This window comes from Molothrus ater, chromosome Z, assembly GCF_012460135.2.
Source record: "Molothrus ater isolate BHLD 08-10-18 breed brown headed cowbird chromosome Z, BPBGC_Mater_1.1, whole genome shotgun sequence".
Taxonomy (NCBI): domain Eukaryota; kingdom Metazoa; phylum Chordata; class Aves; order Passeriformes; family Icteridae; genus Molothrus; species Molothrus ater.
The window spans coordinates 61,239,135-61,261,363 of NC_050511.2; the positions used below are offsets into that span (position 1 = coordinate 61,239,135).

Here is a 22,229-nt window from a genome sequence, read left to right on the forward strand (position 1 = left end):
CCAGTTACAGGAAATTGAGTACAAGTGGAAAGTCAGGAACCACTTGGGTTTTCTTGCTGTGAGGTTGATGGAACGCTGTAACAGGTTGTCTGAAGAGGCTCTAGAGTATCCAGATGCCATATGGACATGGTCCTGTGCTAGTGCAGAATTCACTAGAACCAGAATTTTGTTTTACTGTTTCCCTTAAGAGAGATGCCCCGTATTTCATACTTGTTTGCTTACCAGATGCACTGCTCAGAAATTATTAGTTTTTTGCTCCGTAACTATTCGAAGGCTTCAGAATATTCATTTAGTTCTCAGACTCTGGGGTGACTTTAATCAACTGCTAATTGAAACTACTACCTTTATAAGCAAGTAGGAGCTAAAACTGTGTGTGTTGCCATTTGTAAATTCTTTGGGCTCTTCTGATCAAAGCACTTAGCTCTTTGTAGTAAAGGTATTACAGAAGGGTGAGAAGGTTGGAAGGTCTTAATGTTTACATTCTGAATAAAACACATCAATGTGGGCTCTTACTCTAGTGCTTACTCTCTTAATGAAACTTTTTCAGGGAAGTTGCTCTCATTTAAACCTTTCAGCTAAGATGAACATTTTCATAGATGAATTAATGTAAAAGCCTTATGGCTATGTCATCTTTTATTGATCTCTATCAAAATCACGTGTTTGTTGCTATGCACCTTGAATTCCTCCCAAGTGAGATAACAACTTTCCATCTTAATGAATCCATTAGCTTGCACATATCTTTTTTTGCTTAGATTTCATTAAAGGAACTCACTTCAGAGACCAAGAGAACATTAGCTTTCTGTTTAAGTGAATACGAAGAACTCAGGAAACTGCCAAGGCTCTTAGTCTCTTAAAAGGAAAAAAATAAAACATAGGCAATCAAATCACAGCCCTTGTCCAGATATATTAAGCTTTATCAAAGAATGTTAGGGACATGCTCTTTTCTCTTTGTCCCAGAAGTACTTGGCATATTATTCATTAGATTGTTCCAACTTCATAAATTTATAGTCATGCTATCTGACTGCTACTTCTAGCAAATATAAATCTCATTCCTCCCCTAAACATACATATATATGTCTAGATGATGGATTTAGCAAAATAACATTATATTCTTTTCAGGGCAACTGAAACTCCACTAATGTTCAGAGTATTTTTGGTGTGATTTTTTTTTTAAACTAAGTCTTGTCTTCATGTTTATATTTCAGTATCTGTTCTTATTATCTTAACCTTGTAAGTCTAGTGTTAAAATACTGTGTGAGATTGTCATTGGTTATATGATATTATAAGGCATCAAATTCATTGATTCAGGGTATTAAAACGCTTTTTTTTTTTTAGGAAGCTAGTCTCATAAATAAACAGTGACTTTAAAAGCTTTTTTGGATGCATGCTGGAGTTTCTAATTTTTTGCCAAGATTGTACCGATAAATTGTTTGAATATAAGTGTTTTAATGAGCATATTGAAACTAACATGCATGAAGGGCCATAAGAAGTAAAGCCTAGTTAATGCATCAGAGTTCAGTTTTCCATGCTCATCAAAAGCTATTTGGAACTCTATTCTAGTTACAAAAAATACTTCATTCTCTTTTGAAATGTGCAAGAAGTTCTTGTTCTCAATATTTGTTTAGAGATATGTTATGTATGTGCCAAATATGTTTGTATTGAACAATACATTTAAGGGAAAATCTGAAAATAGGATGAGGCATGTAACTTTTGAAACTTTTTCTTGAAAACATGGAATTATAAACTTCTTGCACCTTATCATTGCATGCACTTCTGTGTTTTTTCTTTACTGTTATGTCCCAGACTCGATTCACCCATGAAAATGAAGTGTTTGAATTATTAGGCATGTTACACCAAACCTTCCACACCTGCTCACAATAAGAAATGGCCAAGGAAATACTTCACTTGTGTCTATCTCATGATTCTTAACTCATCACACTGCAGGAGGAGTCTGGTTTTGTTTATTTACCTTAAACAAACATGGTGTTTTATTTTTAACATGTGTATGTATCCTTGATGAAAAGCATGCATTGAAACTCTTACTGAAATGTATGTTCTCAACCCATTAAGTAAATTCAAAATATTTTGTATAGTTATTTTTTTCAAGCCAAAGTTATTTTGTGGTGTTCCTGAGAGTAAACAATTGAGAGAAATTTGATAAATGCTTCTTCATTGCCTGTGCTGAAGAAGTGGCTGAAAATGATAGGTGGACTCAAGAGAATTAATTACTATACAAACAGACAAAAATATCAAAGAAAGAAAAGACAGTAAAACCTATTACATTTTAAATTACTAATTTGTTTCATGTTTATAGGCAAGAACTGAAAAGATTTCATTGTAGTGGTCTATTATATGAAAAGACAAATTGAAGAAGAAATGCCTTATAAAATCTTTACTACATTTTGAACCAGTTGAAAATGTGTGAGCTCTGGTTTTAGCTTTTGAAAAGTTCTGAGAGAGAATCTGTTATGGAGACATAGTCCTTGTTTCAGCCACAGAGATTGTGACTTTACCTGAAGTCAGTTAGGAAAAATAAATGTGAGGAAGCTCACCTTGTACAACAACAGTGGTTTGTTTCCAAACCAGCAGCTCTTTATTTGACATATGATATGATGACATAAACATACAAAGGTACATACAGTTTGCAGTACAATATATAGAAGGACCTAGCACATAAAAGTTGGTTTGACCATTAGCTTTGAAACAAAGTATTATTTTTTTGCTCTGCAGAATGAAATACAAAATCCCAAAGATACAAAGATGAATTGTTTCCTGGCTGCACAAGAAACAGACCAAGTCACATCTAAAATGCAACTTGGTGAAATGAAAAATGTTATTATAAAACATATGTACTTTACTGCGGTAGGTAACAGTTGATACTTTTTTATAGCATTATATATTTTATATACATTTTTATATTTTTATATTGCATGAACTATATTAAAAACCTCTATCTTTCATTATAGTATTGAGCTAATAAAGTAGATACTTGACATAACTTCTAACAGGCTTTTTAACCTGCAATATTTAATAATCCCATATTTACTACATCTACCAGTAGTTAAAATAAACCTTAGTCATGGCAATTCATTGGCATGGATGTGTAGAAGACACAGTGTACTACTTAAAGCCTTGGTGTAATAGATGAGGTAAATAGTAGCAAATACTGTTCAACAAGATATCTTTGAATTATAGTCTTTCTGTGATTTTCCTGTTATCTAGCTAACTTATGCTAAGACACTTTTCAAAACATATTGTAGAGCCAGTGTTTTGTTGACTGTTGAAAAACATTAATGTTTTTCATTACAAGTCAAAAGTGGAGCTAATGCATTCCTTTGGTTTTCTGTTGTCACAGATCTAATCCTGATAAAATTGCTACATTAGTAGTAATTTGAAATAGAGTTAATACCTCTATTTCAAGTCAAGAGAAAGCACCTGAATACCTTCAGTTAGGATATATTATCTCTGTAAGCTACAGCGAATGCAGATGATGGTTTTGAAGTATATTTGTAGGAGCTTGTTTACATGAAGCATTGTAAGTTTAGTAGTGGAAGAACTAAAAATTTTAAGTCCTCAAAAAGTACACACAATATTTAAACACAAGATTGCAAATAGAAGACTCATGCTGGTTAAATCTGTGCGTCATCATCACATGCTACATCTTTTATCAATGACTTTTTTCCAAGGCTATACCCCCCAGACATTTAAAAAATACATTTTCATGTATTTTACCTACAGCAAATGCTCTGGTTCAAACTATTATATAGCAGTGTGCCGCTGGATTAACCCTTCAAAGACAGTCTCTCCTAAGGATATTTTAGTAACACGTTTTAGTAACATTTTAATACTATGCAATATCTAAATATGGCTATAATAGTAATACATTTTTGCACCTCTGACCATATTTTTGCATGCAAGAGGAATCCATATTGGCATTTTGCCACAGAAAAACTGAAAATTTTTAGTTTTTTAATGTCTAATCTAGGAACACTGTCCTTACAGAGCAATCGCATAACAACAAAGAGACAATAGCAGGGGAAAATGGGAAGGAAAATTTGGCTATATTTAATTCCTTTTAAGTCATTAATCCCCTATTTCATAATTTACCCATCCAAATGGAAAATCTAAATAGTCAAATCTAAATGTTAGGTTGTGCTTGAACTACATTTAACAGAAGTTGTCATTTGGGAAGTTTCATACACTATTTATTGAATATGTTGACTGCTATCCAGTGTGCAGCTTGACTTTATTCTGTTTTACAGACTATTAAGCACAGACTTATGCAAACAGACCAGCTGAACAAATGCAATCCAGAGGTAAGAATTATTAAAAAATAGGGCATGTTATGCATATGGAATTTTACTATGAAGTTAGGCAAACATACTTTAAGCAAAATTAGTTATCAAAAATATTTTTAGATTTTGGCTATCCAAAACTCTGATAAAGTTATTTTTGCATTAAAGAGCATCATTTGGTCTTGAAAGTTGTTTGTCCCTGTGATACTTTTAGTACTATCTCTGTTATTACAAAGAAACTGCTTAATCCTGCTAGTTAAGAAAACCTTACTTATTAATGTTAGGAAGTCGAAAAGCAAAGATGTCCTAATGTGATTTAAAGCATCATATATTACTCAAGCATTGTATTTATGCAGTAAAATAAAGAGAGAGTGTACACAATTTTTAGCACTGCTTTTTCTAGTAGGGACAGATTTTAGCTAGAGGTTATCTGTAAAAAGAAACAGTACTTGTTCATTCAGCACATGTCTGATATTCCTTCATGTGAAATTCCAGAGTCAGCTGAAGCACAGATTGCAAGTAGAATGCTTTATGTTTTCCAGTCCTGTTTTCATAGTCACTTTGACTTAATTCCTTTTTTTGTACTGTACTCTCTTTTTTATTTCCATTAAGCCAAATAAATGCTGTAAAACAGGTCAGCAATAGATTTTATTAAGTCTTTATCATAAATACCTGAAGTAAATTAGTACTTTTAAAATTTTGCCTTGTCTATCTATAATACTAAGACTAAATCTATAAACAATGTTGAAACATTGCCTCTTTAGTACTCAAAAAGCATTTTATACAGTGGCCATGAGCTACTAGTAGTGCATTTTATATGGTAACTTGTGTTCCTTAAAAGTTAAAAAGGGAAACACTTAAAGTATGTGTTAGCTTCCTGTATTCCTTGGTAACTGAAGATCTGGTATCTTCATGAGCCATTCTACATAAATAGTTACTTGAATCCAGTCTTTTTGTGATTTCTTTCTATTGACAATGAGGAAGGAAGGAGAAAAAAATTATTTTTAAAACATGAGGAATAAAATACTTTTGTCATGGTCCAACACCATCACTGATCTGTAAAGTGCTGTGTGTTTCTGTTCTGCAAGAGGTTTGCATTGAAGTTTAATATTAGTGTGTAGTTTATTGAATTAATTGCACAAAAAATTACCTCTCTTAACACATGTAAGCTGAACTTATTTTTCTGTACTCTTAAGAATAATATTATTTTTTGTTGGAAATTTTAAGCTTAATACTTCTCTTACTGTTCTGTCACTTTTATTGCTTTATGGAATATCCATTGCTAGCCTTTATATAATATGTGTCTTCTATCATAAGTATATTTATGACTTTTAGGAGCAGCTCCAGTAAACATATCCAATAATACTAATGAAGTAAAATCAAACCTACAAACTGAATGAAGATGTTAGATCTGCCTATTGTATTTTGTCATATCAGTTTGCATCTGCTAAGAAGGCTTAGCACAGCTAAGTGTTCTGTTCCATCATCATCCCAAAAATACTTATTTCTCTTTTGTCAGTTTTCATATTTTGTAGTTGTCATATTTCATTTGTTTCTGCTCAAAGTGCTAGTGATTGTACCAGCAGTGCTTCACAAGAAACTGTGATTCCTCATCAGAGTGCAAGCCAGTGAAGCTTGGACAGCTTATTGAGTATTAAGTCTCTTCAATAATAGGTCTCCTGATACTGACAAAAGTTTATTGCCTCAGTTTTGTATCATCCTTCTTTACCTCTTAGAAATGTGATGAACCAGTCTCTAGTTTCTCTTTGACTTGAATGCTATGCAAAATGTACCACAGTCTTCCCAAAACATCTTTATTTCAGTGTATTTTTAAAATAATGCATCAATGCTACTGTTTCTTCTAGTACAGAATTTTCAGTAAATAAAAGTTTCAATCACAATATATAAAGCTGGATCCTGGTGTGATCACCAGGTGAAGGTCAGTGGTAACATGCTTGTACACACCCAATATACAGTCTTACATCCTAAATCCAGGTGGCAGAGAAGTTCTTCTTTGACTGTCACTAAACAGTTCACAATTGCTCTTTACATGTGCTGTTTGCATGTAATTAACATTACAAAAGTATGAATGCAACCTTTATTTCCAAAGGAAATTTTAGCGGAGATTTTAATAGTTAATATATGAATGAGAAGATTGAAATAAATGTAAGTTGCAAACACCAGATACACAAAGACTTGATTAAAAGAAAATTGTCTACATGAGCAGCTTTATTTATTGTTAATGTAAAAATGGCTTACATTAGGAACCTGAGATACGAGACATTTGCAAGACACTAAATATCTAATGCTAAAGTGGAATTCATTCACTGAGATTTTAGCTGTGATTTAACCATGATTATAATTTCTTTCTGAATTTTTTTCATGTTTTAACAGAGCTCCTAGTGTTTTTTATCTTATTACTGGAACATTTTTGGTAGCTATCTAATAGCAGTATATTCTTTAGACTTCACATCCACAACTGGAAATATAAACTAATATTAAAACAATTGGTAAGATATTTAGATTGGATAGTAGGAAAATTTCTCCCTGCAAAGGGTTGTCCAGCTCTGGAAAAGGCTTCCCAGAGCAGTAATGGAGTCATCATCCCTGAAGGGATTTAGAAGATGAGTACAAGTGGCACTTAAGGACATGGTTTAGTGCTGGGCTTGGTAGTGCTGTTAATAGTTAGACTCAATGCTCTTATAACAATTCTATCTGAACTATTCTATTAATGCACACTAGGAGACAGGATTTTTGGCAGAGATCATAAAATCTACAAGTTACCAGAGATTAAAGCAACAATAAATTTATGTAACTCTTTAATTCCCAGCAGCCCAATCAGTCTGACCCTGCTTTTCTCAGCTGTGAATCTTATCTCAGAATTAGGAGAAATTTGAGTTTACCGGAGCCTCAGGCTGTGTGGTCAGACAAAAAAGCTGTATTTCAAAAGAGTAGTTACCTGGCAGAAGAAAGCTGTGCTTCACTCAGCAATACAGTTGCAACTGGCTTGGGCATCAGCTTTGGCTTGAGTCTGAACTAGAGGAAAGATGTAAATAGCAATGTACCTGCGACCTTCAGTAGCTCATTAGTGTCATTAATTCGTGATCTTTGGAGAGCTGAAAGTACAGATAGTAACAGGGAAATTGCAGAGCAAATACAGCATCTCATGGAAGCTATTGCATCTGTCTCGGTTCTCTGAAGGCTCTTAAGAGTTTTGCTGTCATGTGTGGCAGAGTATAAGATGGAAGTCCTGTGCCATTAAGATCTTCTTGACTGGAAGGACCCCTTCTGCTTGGAAATAAAGAGTCCCTTTCCCCCTGCCCTGGCAGGGATGTAAGGTGGTATAGAATGACCTCCATGTCTTAGTCACATCCCCTGTGGCTACTGCAAGAATAAATTCTGTCCTGTCAGGAACCAGGATATATAATACCAACATTTTAATTAGGGATATCCTGTGTTAATTAACTTGGTTGGTTAAAGGGTTTTTTTTAATTTAAGATTTTTTTTTTTTTTTTTTTTTTTTACAATGATCTCTCATTTCTAGGTTAAAAGTACTGGCTGGTCCAGGGGCACTTGGTCTATACTTCAAGGACTAGTGGAAGAGGACTTACTTCATGATGTAGTCACAGAACTTGCTGCAGGCCAAATGTACAGTGCACCTCCTGTGCAACTTCTTCATCCTCTTCTGGAATATGTCCTATTGGTGAGAGATGAAGACTAAAGTAGTATTAAAAATAAAAGAAATAAATGAAAGTATTATGATCTTTGCTTCTGACGTAGTATTTAGAAGTTCTTAGTGATCCATTCACCCTTCTTTTTGTGCTCATCAATGTGTTTGTAAAAATAAGAAAGGATTTAAAAAAGAGTTTTTTCAAATTAGTATTTATTTGCAAGCCAAATGAATGTAATGCTCTAAATATTGTGGAAGGGTTGGCCAGAAATATTTTTTGTTACTTTAAGAAACAGCACTATGCTGGTACGCTACGGATAGAGAGATTGATTGAGAGCAAGGTTTGCTCTAAACAGTGGTGCATTCAACTGGCATATCACACTAGAGCAAGTTCTCCTTTTTCTCTTCCCTAGTCTTTTTAAATTTAACTATGTATTTTTCTCCTTGGAGTTGTGCATTAAATTGCGTGTTACATTAGTGATTAAATTTGGTCACTTGAGATTGTAAAGATTAAAGAAAATAAATTAACTGTTAGTGAATATAGATACAGATCTTTGGCTGGTCTGGAGCCAATATTATTTTCTCATTTTTTACAGGGAAACACGGATACAATATTTTTTGCCAAACTTTGTCATGTTTTTTACCTTGCTCTTCATTGTGAACCTCCCTGGAAGTCCCCATTGATGTTGAAGTATTATTTAGATCTTCTTCAGTGTCCTATCTGTAAGAAAGGCACATGGTCCTTGATAGAGATACTTGTAAGGTAAGGAAGATTAATGAGGTACCAAATGCAATAGTTATGTTACTCCAAACCCAAAGACAGCAGAGGAGAGTTAGCATTCTATTGCAAAGAAGTGCTGTTTTACAACAGAACAAGTCTAGAATTTTAACAGATTTGGTCATTTCACTTCATATTACATCACAGGCAGATGAAATTTTTTGAAAGAAAAATAAGTACATTTTCTTAGCTTTACTAGTTTTTTTTAAATTATTTCTTACGCTCTTTACAGAGTATAGTAATCTGTGTACTCTTGCTGTTGTTGTGTATATACATATAAACATAGACACACACACACATATATCTGCAGTTACAAAGCAAACTCAAGGCTTATCTTACCAAATGTGAAGTTTCATGTTGTATTTTGATTTTAAACATAACCTTCACCATCTTTTTGAAGATGTCTGATCTTATCTTGTCTACATCTACAAAGACAAATTTGGATAGTTAGTCTCTGCTTTATCTTGAGAACTTATTTTTTGTAATTTGCGTCAACAGAAATTAATTCTTCATTTGGAAAAGAAACTACAGCTCTTCTTGAGTGGTTGTGATAAAACTTCAAGTGATATTTAAATACTTTGATACAACTATGATTACAGATGTGTGAATGTGTGTGATTGTAAGCATATTTTGAAAAACATGAAAGAGAATTTGTCTTTTAGACAAAGTATTTTGTCTTTTAGTACTTCCTAGAGAATGGGAATACCCAGGAGTTGTATACGTGGTTCTAGTACTCAAAATTCTAGACAAAAATTATGTTTGCATGTTACTTCAGAATTATCTGCATCATGTTTGACAATCTGTAGTCCTGTCAAGTAGTATGTATGAACTATTATCTGAACAGAAGTTTGTAGGATGTTACCATGTCTACAAAATACTCCAAAATTATCTTATATTTTAAAGAATTTTAAATAAGTTATGTTTAATATAGTAATTGTACAATATCTCAAGTAGAAACAGAAAAATGAAATCCAATTAAATTATTTTGTTTACACTATAATACAAAATCTTCATCTGGAACACAGAAGCTCAGTCACAAACATGTTGGTTTTTTTTTTCCTTTTGAAAAAAGCTTTAAAACTAGAAAATTAGGCTTTAAAATGTTGTCTGTTACTGGGGACAAACTATATCCTTGTCAAAGCAGACCGGATTCAAAGCTGACTTTTTTGCCAATAGGTTATCTGTTATTTCTGTCATACAAATGGAATTTTTCATTTTTTATTTTTCAGGTCTTGTCTTTATTGTGAAACATTTTGTCATACGGTCACAGTTTCAGGGACAGAAGATGAACTGAGGATAGTTCATAAAACATTATTGAAGTTTTTCTTTGATTTAGTAAAAGGCGAAGTAGAGTTTCTGACAAAAAGGTGGGATTTATAGAAATAATACATGCACTTCTTTATTTACAGCAGCTTGTATCCTGATTTGTATATATCCGTGATAAGATACTGTTCTAGAAAGCAGTTTAGCAATTCTATTTATATTTCTCAATTCTTAGGTTGTTTAATTGTAAATTCATAGGTTTTTTCATAATCATGTTTTAAGACATCTTTCTTTTTCCAGCTTGTTATTCCAGGACACATTTAATTTTGCTCATAAGGTGATACTTCTAGATTTGCAGTACTTTGCTATTCATTCTTTAAGGTAGACAAGCAGCATTTTGAATGTAGTGATGTATATGTTTGATTTTTTTAAAAATTCAATAACTATTATCTCTCTATTATCTTTGGGAGACTATTACCTTTCTTTGGTTTATGAAGTAGAAAAGAAGTCTAGGTTTTGCTTTGCATTTCTATAGAAATGGTGGCCTTTATTTTATGGAAATAGTGGCACAGTATTAGAATTCCCCAGGTCTAATAATAGTAGTAATAGTCATCATCATTGTACTTACACTGCATCAGAAATTCTATCTGATCCTTCCATAGGTAAAAATTGCCAAATTTGTGTGTATTTTAAGTGAAGACAAGGTTTCTGTCTGGTAACTGTAATAATCAAAGTGGCATAAAGCTTTAGGTTTTTTCACTTTGTTTTTTTTCAGTTTGGTTGAAGGAACGAATTCACAGCATCAACAAGCCTTGCCACAGACAGTTCTTCTGAAGACATTCTTGCATGAAAGTGGAACCGCAGTGCTTTTTACCAAACACATAAATATTCTAGCAGATTGGGTCATATTTTCCCATAGAGAATTAAGTGGAAAAAATGATGTGAGTGTGAATTTTATACTTCGAAATAATGAAGACTGACATATATTTTTAAAGGTGTCCCTTTGTTCATTCTTTTGTGAGGAATTATATGTAAGTATAACAGCTGCTTGTTATAGCGGCCTTTTGTTGTGAAGCGTGCTGGTTTTTGCTCCACTAAAGAAATGAATTGATCCATAAGTTTCTTATATAGATATGTAGAGAAGAAACGAGTCCTGAGTAGCTTGTTGGCTACATTCAGATGTTCACATGCCCTTACCAGCAGGTATTACTGTAGTTATTACAGACACCAGCTTGTTCTCTCAAACAATATGGTGTAGTGAAAGAAATGATTATCTTATTTTAGAGTGACAGGATTCAGAAACATTTGAAAGAGAAACCTAAAAAAACGAATACATTTTTGTTGTTGTTGTTTGCTAGGTATGCATTGTTTTACTGTAATAGAATGCCCTCGTTCTCTTCCTAAGTCTTTTAGTTTCATTTGGAGTATTTCCTAGGACTTAAAATAAAAATGGAATTGAAGCAACTTAATTGCTATTCTGTGACCTGCTGACCAGCAGGACGTTGACCTGAAAGATACTAAGTGTCCTCTATACCACCTATTTCTTTTCAGAAGCAAGAGGCCTTGTAAAACATCTTTGGCTTCTAGATTCTCACATAAAATAAAACCTAACTGCTGTCTCTGCATTCTCTTTTAAATTATTGTGAGAGCACAGAATAAATAGGTACTCCATTCACTTTTTCCATACAGTAACAGAACAATAGAAAATCAAGTATTTCAGGGAGAAAAAAGCACTTTCAATATAATACCAAGTAGTTATTCATTATGCTATGAAAGCAAAAAGATTAAACATAATGAGAGCTTCAATCATCTTACCTAGCCAGACCTCCTACCTTTTTTGAGGGCTATCAAAGCAAGACATTGTGAAACAGTGCTGCTTTTTATCCTCGGTCAAGATATTTAAAAAGTGCCTAAAATCAGGCTTCTATACCCATATTTATATTTAAGCAAACTATCTTTTCAAAGGTAGTGAGCAGCAAGCAGGCTTACATGCAGTTGGTGTCAGTAGCCATTCTGTTTCTTTGGAAAATGACACTGCTTTCATATTTTTCCTGGTTTTGAATCTGCAGTTTAAGTGTAGGTACCATTTAGTTTTTTCTTCTATGCCTTCCTTTTACAGGTTCCAGCACTGTAAGCCATGCCTTTCTCATAAACCTTTTTTTGCATTGGCAGAATAATCACTTCTGTCAGACTGTACAACATATATGAAAAATAAGCTTAATCCCCACACACAACATAAACCACAGAGATCTGCCTCTTGTTTAGATTCTATTTGTTCTAAATACATATATATCAGAATTGTTGTTTCAGCACAAATCCTGGATGTCAGTTGCTTTCTTACTTTGATCTTATGCACTGTAGTGTAAACTATCCTACACAGATGAATTCTAGCCTTAAAAAGCAGCTTGTTGCCTCATAATATCAGTTGTGTATTATGTTTTTTCTACCTGCTTTGTTCCTCATATTTATTTATCTATTGCACTTTCTTTCCCATTGCATTTTTGGCAATTTCATAGATACATAGATAAATACACACAGTATTTCCATGTCATTAGAGGTAGTATACAGGGTGCAAAATTGTCCTTCCTGTCTTCAGTTTGAGGGTGTGAGTAATTGTTACCAGTTTTGTTTTTTAAAAACTGTTTGTTTAAGAGGTAACACCTAGAGAAGAGGCATGTAGGGCCTTCAGAAACCTAAATGAAAGAAATTATTTTGGATATTGTTACTCTCTGTATGTGGTTTGTAGCACATTGCAAAGGGGTGACAGACCATATTTTTCAGTGCACCTAAGTGTGTTAGCTTGTGGGAAGAAACAAACTTCCATGTTGTGATATACCAAACTTCCATACAGTTCCTCAGGGAAAATATCTATAAGTAGAAACAGATGAATAATTTTAACTAAATTCTTTCTTTGAACGTATCTAATATAATATTTTCTAACAGGTAAAAGTGAGCAGTTATTAATTTTCTTAGCTTTTTAGAATCTGATTCTCTCTTTTTGTGATTCAAAGAGGTTGCAACAAAGAGTGCTGGAGTGCAGGGAAAATATTTGTGTATGTTTCCTCTCTTCTAGCGCTTAGTTGCTGCAAAACTATGTATGTGTGTAAACATACCATGTAAAAAGAGCAGTCCAAAAAAAGTGAAAAACAAAGCATAAAGTTGAGGGCATTTGTTTTCTGGAGTTAGATAGAATATGCTGGATTTTAGAAGTAGCAAAATAAAAATAGTGACAGGAAATTGGATGTCCTCACTGATCACTGGGTTAACCTGTTTGGACAACATGGTGGAATAATATTGATGCACTATTCTTGTAGTTAAAAAGGTGCTGCCAAAGAACCTAAAAGATTTCCTATTATTTGAGCTCATCAAATCAATTTTGAATATAATTCTAAAATGTACTAACATATATTCTTTGTTATATTACTTAAACAGGTTTGATGGGGGAGCTTCTGGTCAAAGTTCCTTGAATCAAATTTCTTAATTCAGTTTTAGAATTTACCAAGGAATGTGTATATTGCTTATAACACTTCTAGTTGCATTGAGCTATTGCATGGTTTTTCACAATGTCACAGATGGTATCAGAAATGCTTTTCATCCCTGAAAATAGTGGTGGGGATTTTTTAAAAAAACCTGTCTTACATAGCCTGACAAAGAGGTGACAAAGGCATTCATTCAGGTTTTTAGTCGCATAGTATAAATTTGTGTGGTGTAGAACCAAATGTCTTTCTGGTCTGTCACTTGCAGTAGTTTTTTTGGAAGTATGTTTTAGGCATTTGTGGAGTACTACATTTACAGCACATGAAAAAAACCCTCTTCTTTAGAGTTCTAAAATAACTCAGTAATTCAAAGTAAAAAAGTTAAAATTAATTTTCCTATAAGAACTTTTATGTGTAAAAACACACTGTGAAACTTCTGCCACCGTAGCACTGTATTTGACTTGACAAAGCATTAAATGGAACCGCAATGTAGGAATTGCATTTGCTAAGCTAACAGATATCAGTTGAAGTGATGTGACCTTTGTATGCTAACACAGTCAATAGCTTCTTCCCACTTCTATGCTTTTCTTAGTGAGATAGCTTTGATTTTCAACAATAAGAACAAGGAAGAGAATTTTGAAAAGAGGTTTCACTGCATATGACTTAATTAGCTGTACATGGTGTAGTGGGTCAATCTCAGCTGGCAGGTAAGTCCCCACCCTGCATTGGGTTAAAGGAGAGAGTCAGAAGGACAAATTAAAAAATGCATGACATTATATAAAGACAGTTTAATAAGTGAAACAAATACTTAACCACCAGCAAAGCAAAATAAGGATTCCATTCAGTGCTTCCCATCAGCAGGCAGATGTTCAGTCACTTTCTGGAAAGCAGGGCTTCATGAGACATGGCATTTGCTAGGCAAAGCAAACACCATCACTTCAGACATTCTCCCTTCCTCCTTAACCCAGCTTTTACTGCTGAGCACAATGTTAAGAAGGCCTTTGGTCATTTTGGGTCATCTATCTCGGCTGATGCCCCTCCCAGCTTCTTATTGTAGGAGCAGAGTGGGGAAAAAGAGGTCTTGGCACTGTCATACATGGTAGCAAATTCCAAGTTTAATGGAAATGCTTGGGTTTTTTTTTTTTTCTTTTTTTTAATATTGCATATGTTTTCATTACTGTTTATTGTTTTGTGGTTGAAATTGAAAATACTTCTAACATGTTAACATTTAAACATTTTTAGAACTTATGGTCCTTTGAGGAAATTAGACCAATTTCCCTCTCTCTCATTTGTAGCATTGAACCATTTATTTTAAATACTGAGGAGAAGCTCTTGGTTTGTCCTACTGTTCTTTTACAAAAATGCCAACCAAGCCTACACTAGTTGGCAGTATCTGGCTTATCTTGTCAGCATGCAGAGAGACTTGGCTGGGCAAATGTAGATGCAGCTAGAGTACCAGCTGCATTTAATATTCACTATATATCTGACTGTGAAAATTATACTATAATTAATACTTGCAGTATTAACAGTCATTATTTCAGTCTGTTCTCTCAATGTCTGCTTTCACCCCCAACCTTTTTCTTAAACGTATTTCATAAAGGAATTAGTTAAGTTAGTGATTTAGAAACCATAAAGAGAATGTAAATACTTGTGCTTGACATCCCTATCTATCTCAGATTACATCTATATGTCCTTGATCCTGTCACTTAACTTTTGTTAAAATAGTGCTTATTTACTGTATTTGTGAAATTTATTCCCAGTAAAGAACTATTGGTGGAATTATATTATTCACCCAGTATTTCGCTTTGGGGTCCAGTGATAAAGAGATATACATACTTAAGGGAAATTTAAATGCATTTCAGATATTTTAAATTATTCTTCAGCTTCTGTTCCCGAATCCTCAGAAGATAGTGCAAATGCACCTTTTTAAATATTTAAACTTTAGTTTAAAAATTATACTTTCAGGTTTTTGACATGCCATATCTGTGTTCTCGGTTTTTTTCATTATGAGATTTCACAGTTCATCTATATTAAAGTATTATAACATAATAAAGGAAAGGGCAAACCAAATCAAGTAGAGTTTAAGAAAGTGGGAGGAAGTAGGCCTGGAAGCAGTCTTGGAGATGACATTCGTTACAAACTTTGTCTGGCTAGTTCTTAAAAATCCTGAGTGATGGAGATTATGCTTTCACCCCACACCGTGTTTATTTGTAGTTGTGTTCATTTCTTTTGAGTGACAAGTAACTGTTAACTGTAGGGACAGTATTTGTGTAGTTTTCAACAAATTGCTTTATAATGTTTTTATTATTATCTATGTCACCATCTCCATTGTTCATATGTACGTCTGTTTGATATATTGAGGCTCAAACTAGTTTTGGTGCTTTTCAGCTCTTAAGGAATCCTAGTAAATTATTTTAAACCAACCTTGAACATACTTTGTTCTCAAAGGAGTATCAGACAAATCATTGACTGTAGTGTGTACCCATTAAGTCTGGCTTGTCTCTTACCCAGAATTGTCCAGTTTCAGGTACTCATTTTCTTTCACAAGATGCCATATGTCAACTGGTGCTCTAGTGTAACAGTAAATCTCTGGTAGAGCCCATATCATTCCTACTGTGGTGCCTGTGTTCTTCCAAGCTGTGCTTTCAAAACATCTGGTGGTACATGTGATCAGAGGAATAACTTATCTCAGAGTAACTTTATAAAGTATTTCTACTATGGCTCAGAAAGGTATGTAGATAGATGTGACCTTGCAAAGACTAACTCAAGCATTAGAAACACTGCTTTACCTGACCAGTATTGATTAAATTCTCATGTGGGTGAAAAATGCATTCATCTATCTCAGTGAGGTGTCTGGATACCTAAATTCCCATGTATTGTCTTGATGCCTCTTGAAGAAAATACACTTCAGCTTTCTTTACTTGTTTATGACCATTTTCACAGGATCACTGAATAAGCTGAGCTGGAAGGGACGCATAAGGATACATATATATAGATATAGTCTCTGTCTCCCTCTCTCTCTCTCTGTGTCTCCCTCTCTCTCTCTCTCTCTCTCTCTCTCTCTCTCTCCTTCTCTCTCTCTGTTTTTTTGGGGGTTTTTCTGTGCGTGCGTGTGTGCGTCTGCCTGTTCAAGGTAGAAAATTGTATGGCTAATATTCAGAAGGATGGCTTTTTTCCTAAATTTGCAGCTGCTCATCTTACTGAATTTTTTGGTAGCTGAAGAAAGTTTCCTTTTGCAAAGTGACTGCCAAAATTTCTTCTGTGGAGGAAGCTAACACTTTGCATCCTTTTCCCTTTTGGCACAGACATACATAGTCACAAAAAGAGCTTTATTTCATGATGGAATCTTCAGAAAAAGGTAATGCTAATAGAGCAGGTAGAAAAAGATCCTTGCAATTGTCAAATTAAACACAAGGTTCCGTGGAATATGTGCAGTACTTGCAATCTTATGGTTAAACAAAATCTAATTTAAAAAGAAATCATATTGCAATTGTAAGTTTTGCCACCATTTTACGTATACTTGTAGATGATTTCATAGAACCTGTTTTTCTCCAGTGCCAAATCCTAACTGATATGGCATCAGTGACACTAATTGGTGATCTGGCTGCAATAGTTAGCTTTTGAGCAGAAGAAGGGCCAATGAAGGAGTGACCTGGCAGCAGAGTGAGCTTTTATCTAAAGAAGTTTTCTATGTTATTTCTATTATGTAGAAATATTATCTACTATAGTAGAAATAATATTATACTACATAGTAGAAATAATATTCCACTATGTAATATATTATCAGTCTGAATTTTTTATATATTACAGATCAGTAGATACACCTATACTTTTTTCCATTTAGGCTTTCAGAAGTGAAGTTGCTGGTCTATTAAATGCAATTCTTGGAACTGTGGTGGACTACTGGATCATCTCGGGTTTGCTTATGGACAGAAATGTGTTTCATCAGGTGCCTGATTTGGCGCATTACCTTGCCATTTCATGTGATGGTGAGTGTTTGCAAGGCCTCTCAAAATTGTTCTAATCAGATACTAAGTCCTAATTAAAATCCTTGGTTTATAGTTTCAAATTGTTTTTTAACCCTGTTTTGCAGCTGTGCAAAACATGTGTGTACAAAATACGATGTGTACATATGCAGGAAACCATTTTATTTTGTATCTGTCTGTCGGCGTCAAGCAAAGATCAAATAGAACAGGTTTTCTTATTAAAATCCCTCTAAATAAATGTCTAAATGTTGATGTGAAAGCAAGACCACACAGTCTGAGGAAGAAAAAGAGTCTTTGGAGCTCTCTTGTCAGTTTAGGAGAAGTTTAAGCATATCATAATAAAACTTAAAATCAGACAAGCAATCTTAGCTCAGCAAATTATATCACTCCAGAAAATGAATAGCTTGCTAAAGACACTTCAGTCATAAGTCTAAAACCTACAGTGAACTGTTTGACTCCTACAACTTCAAATGAAACTTTTCAATGTCTCCTTCCAATTCTTTGGACTTAATGGAGGGAATGGGAGAAAATTCCATTGAGTCTCATGAATTACTGTAGTTCCTCCTCATTAAATAGACTAGGTAAGCAGAAACATCATGACTCAAATAACCATTATCATTTAACATGGAATGTCAGTTGAAGTATCTGTACTTTTAGCCGCAAGGAATTGAGGAACTTGCAAGACAAAATTATCTCAAGAAAGTATTGAATTATTTTAATTTAATTTTCAAAATTAATTCCCACCAAAGCTTCCCCTGACTCCTTTTCCAATCATCATTTTATGTGGTAACAGGTATATGTAAGCTTCTTTTAAATTGTATCTGCCTTCTACCTGGACACTCGGGAAGAACCATAATGAAAAGAAATTACACTAAAATTTTAATCTCTGGACAATTTGTTTCACTCCAGTTTTACAGAAAGCAAATTATGAGAACTTTTATAGGCTGACTTAGTTCTTAGAAGACCAATTCAGTTCAAACTTTATGGTGTTTAAATTAGTGGAGCTTTTAATATGTACCACTTCAATGGATTTTGTAGCCCTCATATAATAGTACAATCTTGGATAAGTATTTCTGTAAGACTTTATTAATTTCCTGTATACAAAAGGGAAAACAAGAATAGGATTCAGTCTGTTTATAGAGGTTATTTGACCTGTGCCACTTGGTACAATCCATAGCACTCAAAGCAAAATTATTGCGAGTTTTTCTAAATTCAGTTATACTTACAGTAGCAAACATCTGTATTCTCAGACTTGGGTTTCTCTTTTGATTGAGTCTACAGATCAGCTAATTTATGAGCACTTCTCAGCAGAACCGAAGATTCCCCCAATACAGTAAAGATTTCCTTCCTCACTGCAGGTCTTACTTTCCAACCATTTCAGTTGTTATTTTGACAAAATTATTTTCTTAGAATCAAAATACAAATTCTTACCACTGTAAGAAAAAAATCAGTCTTTGTCTTCTTTTCCAAAACAGCGGTAGGTTAGACATATGCCTGATACATACTGATATATGTTGTATGGATTTGTAAGTTTCTCTGCCACTCTGTGGGGCATTGTTTTAAACAGTATAAGCTATTCGGTACATTTGAATGGGGTTGCAGTTTGCTTCTGGTAACTTTTAATGTAGAACTTGTAGGTCACCTGCATTATTGGCAGATTTCTTGTTCATGTGTTATAACTCTTACCTGAATTTGTGTCTCTTCAAGTTTTAGAAGGTGATCACTTGTAGAACTTCACAAAAAAAAAATATTCTCAAAATAAAGGCATAATGTTTATAACATTGTATTAAGAGCATTTTTAAAAGTTTCACACAAAATGTGATGCTTTGTCTTCTAAAATACGTTTAACATTGTCTCAGTATCTTGTCATCTTACCAGATGATGGTTAAAATCTATTTTCATGTGAAGAATTTTAGTAATTCTTGAGGAGAATAAGCTTCTGAATCTGCAATAGGAGCAAAAAGCTTGGAAGATCTATCTTCTAGATAACTAGGTATGTAGATTTCTGTATTTTCATTTTTAGGTTTACTTATTTTTCTCCAATTGCTTTCATCCAGATTTTTCTGTATGTCAATTAAAAATGTTTCTTTGTGCCATACCATCCGACTGGCTTCAACTGTTTGTTGCAGAAGCAATTTTCAAACAAATGTGTTTACAGAGGAATATTACTGTTTCTACAGAACCTCTTTCTCTTCAGAAAATAGTAAGTAACTCCTTAAAAATTTATCACACTTCAGTATTTTACAAGTAATTTGATTCATAAAATTCTTGAAATATATCTTTTCCTTGTGGTCTAAGGTCATGCTTGTTGCCTGCATTGTCTTTCCATGTGTTCCATACATTTAAATTTCCCTTTGCCTGAGATCTGGGTCCAGAACAATCGTAAGATTTTTCTTGCCAGAGAATTTGTCATACCTGGTATCTGTTTACGTGCAGTTATCATGAAAGTGAAAAAATGCAACAACAGTGAAAGCTTTTAAAAATAATCCCTGATATATAATGATTGCAGTGTTACATTTGTACTTAAGGAGAATGCCAAATATAGTGTGATTTTTCTCAGCTACCTTTTCCTTCAGGGTTTTTGAAGAGATAGGTCCAGGCATTTGTTACATTGAAGATTTTCTCAGTTGTATTCCCATGAAATTCTCCTCTTAGAAATTTTCTCCTACTCACAAACCTTAGCCTGCCTTCAAATCACAATTTGTGATAGTTGGTGAGGAAAAACATGTTAAGAGCTGCAGAAGAAATTCATGACTGCTGGCAGGATGCAGGCAAATCAGGGCAATCACATGGTAATGTCATGCCCTAATTTAGAGTCTCATTTCAGTAATCTTAATACTAATGACTAAACAGAATATGGAATCCATAGCTGTTTGTCTGTGTTCTATTACTCTACAGGTAGAGTCACAAAAAACCAAATACGTACATTTGTACATTTCCCATACATAAGTTTTCCTAAATGTTGCAGGAATTTATTGTGAAGAGAGGTCATTATTTCTTAATGCAGCACATTTAAACAGAGGTTGAATAAAAAGCTGTCAGAATTCTTATCATAAACCAACTGCATACTAATATTTGATGTATATTGCCACATACAGAGCAGAATTGCTACTTTCAGTATCACCATGACTACTGATCACTCTCTGCAACTACTTAAATACTGTTATAGTGCTTGAAACAAGTGTATATGATTTTTGTTGTTTTCCTTAGTATGACTAAGCCTTCTTTCTCATTCCATACAGTAAAAAATTAGCAGTTTTTCCAGTTCTTCTCATACAGCATCTTATCTGCTTGGCTTTTCTCTGAGTTCAACAGCTCCCTGGTGGTAAATATGCAGTGAAGGTGCAAGTAAGGTGTTCCTCACCTACTGTCTATTGCTTGCAAGATCTACAGTGAACTGCTAAATATTCAAAGCCTTCCTTAATACCTTTCTTCAAATATAATTGTTGAGTGTTCGATGAATCCCTCTCACTGGCCTTTTTTTCTTATGTTTTTGCCAAACTGCAGAAACTTGGATGACTTTTTAAAATGACCAGTGTAAGTGGATTTGAAGCTCTGTGTTACTGGAAAGAAGCTAAGATCTACAACAGCCAAGGCCGTCCTAATAGAGAGCACCTAAGGGATAACTGGCTTACTGCCTTTGCCATGCTCAATGACTTAATCCAGCCCCTCATCTCAGAAGAGATGAAGGAGTGGAGTGAGTCTGTCTTTAACCAAATTGCTCCCTGGGAGCAGGAAGTCTGTAACTACTTTGTTTTAATACATGAAAGTCAATTTACTGTACTCAAGTCTTATGTCCAGCTAAAGAGATCCAGATTTTCTCAGCTGCCAGAAACCTGAGAGAGGCCTAGAACTTCCCATTTTCTTTCTCAGACACAAGCCACTCACTGAGGCCAATGTAAAGAGTGAATTACAAAAACGTTGAAAAGGAATGCAAAAGACAAACTGAAACAATCTAGATGTACAGTCATTCAGGGATCAGATTTTAAAAAACGTATATACATCAAGAGTATAGATGGATACATGTGGATAAAGATGACTGCTTTGCAGCAAGAGTAACCAAAGAAAATTTCTGCATTTATAAAATGTTACTTTTGCAACAGGTCTGTTCCTATTCACCTGCTTTGCGAGAGATAGGGATGCGTGAGACAGAGGTACACAAAGCAAAGAAAAAGAAAATAGGGCAACAGCCATGCCCTGAGTCTCAAAGGACATTACAGATGCTAAATGGCGATAAGCAGAACCAAGTCAAAGTGCTGCCTGATCTACCGTAAGTAATACCTATAACATCACCAGTTTTATTCTGCTTTGGGGGACAGCTTCTGACCTGACACATTTCTTGAACTTTATGTGACCTGTTTTGTTGTCTACAAATTACTTCAACTGACAGAAAGCTCCATTGTAAGCCCATAACACCTTTTGGCTGGGGTTTCCCCTTTTCTCTTTGATCAGCAATTTCAGTGTATATGCAGACTGATGTAGTTTTGTTTGCCTAATATTAAATTTATAGGGTATATACAGAAGTTCACTGTTCATGGAATTACCTTTAAAGAAAGTTTAAAAGTGGACAATCCTATTTGATTACTATTTTAAATACAGTTATAATTAAATGTCACAGAACTTATGTAATTAAGACATTTCCAATATGATGCTGAAATGGCTAAATCTAAGTATCCTGTATGTACACATTTAAAGCCATTAAGTACATATACATTAATTATGAAATAGTGATTTTAAATGTATCCCCTCTGGTTTCTTTTC

The 22,229-nt window shown here is 34.0% G+C and overlaps 1 protein-coding gene across 2 annotated transcripts in view; it reads left to right on the forward strand.

Annotated features, from left to right (window-relative positions):
* SLF1 (SMC5-SMC6 complex localization factor 1) overlaps positions 1 to 22,229 on the forward strand; it is a 34,324-nt gene that overhangs the window by 6,213 nt on the left and 5,882 nt on the right. For both annotated transcript variants that reach the window (XM_036402549.2, XM_036402548.2), the window contains exons 6-14: positions 2,731 to 2,862; positions 4,263 to 4,316; positions 7,840 to 7,998; positions 8,562 to 8,728; positions 9,973 to 10,110; positions 10,782 to 10,947; positions 17,327 to 17,471; positions 19,526 to 19,671; positions 21,572 to 21,738. In XM_036402549.2, the coding sequence (XP_036258442.1) occupies positions 2,731 to 2,862; positions 4,263 to 4,316; positions 7,840 to 7,998; positions 8,562 to 8,728; positions 9,973 to 10,110; positions 10,782 to 10,947; positions 17,327 to 17,471; positions 19,526 to 19,671; positions 21,572 to 21,738 (1,274 nt within the window). The remainder of the gene's footprint in view (positions 1 to 2,730; positions 2,863 to 4,262; positions 4,317 to 7,839; positions 7,999 to 8,561; positions 8,729 to 9,972; positions 10,111 to 10,781; positions 10,948 to 17,326; positions 17,472 to 19,525; positions 19,672 to 21,571; positions 21,739 to 22,229) is intronic.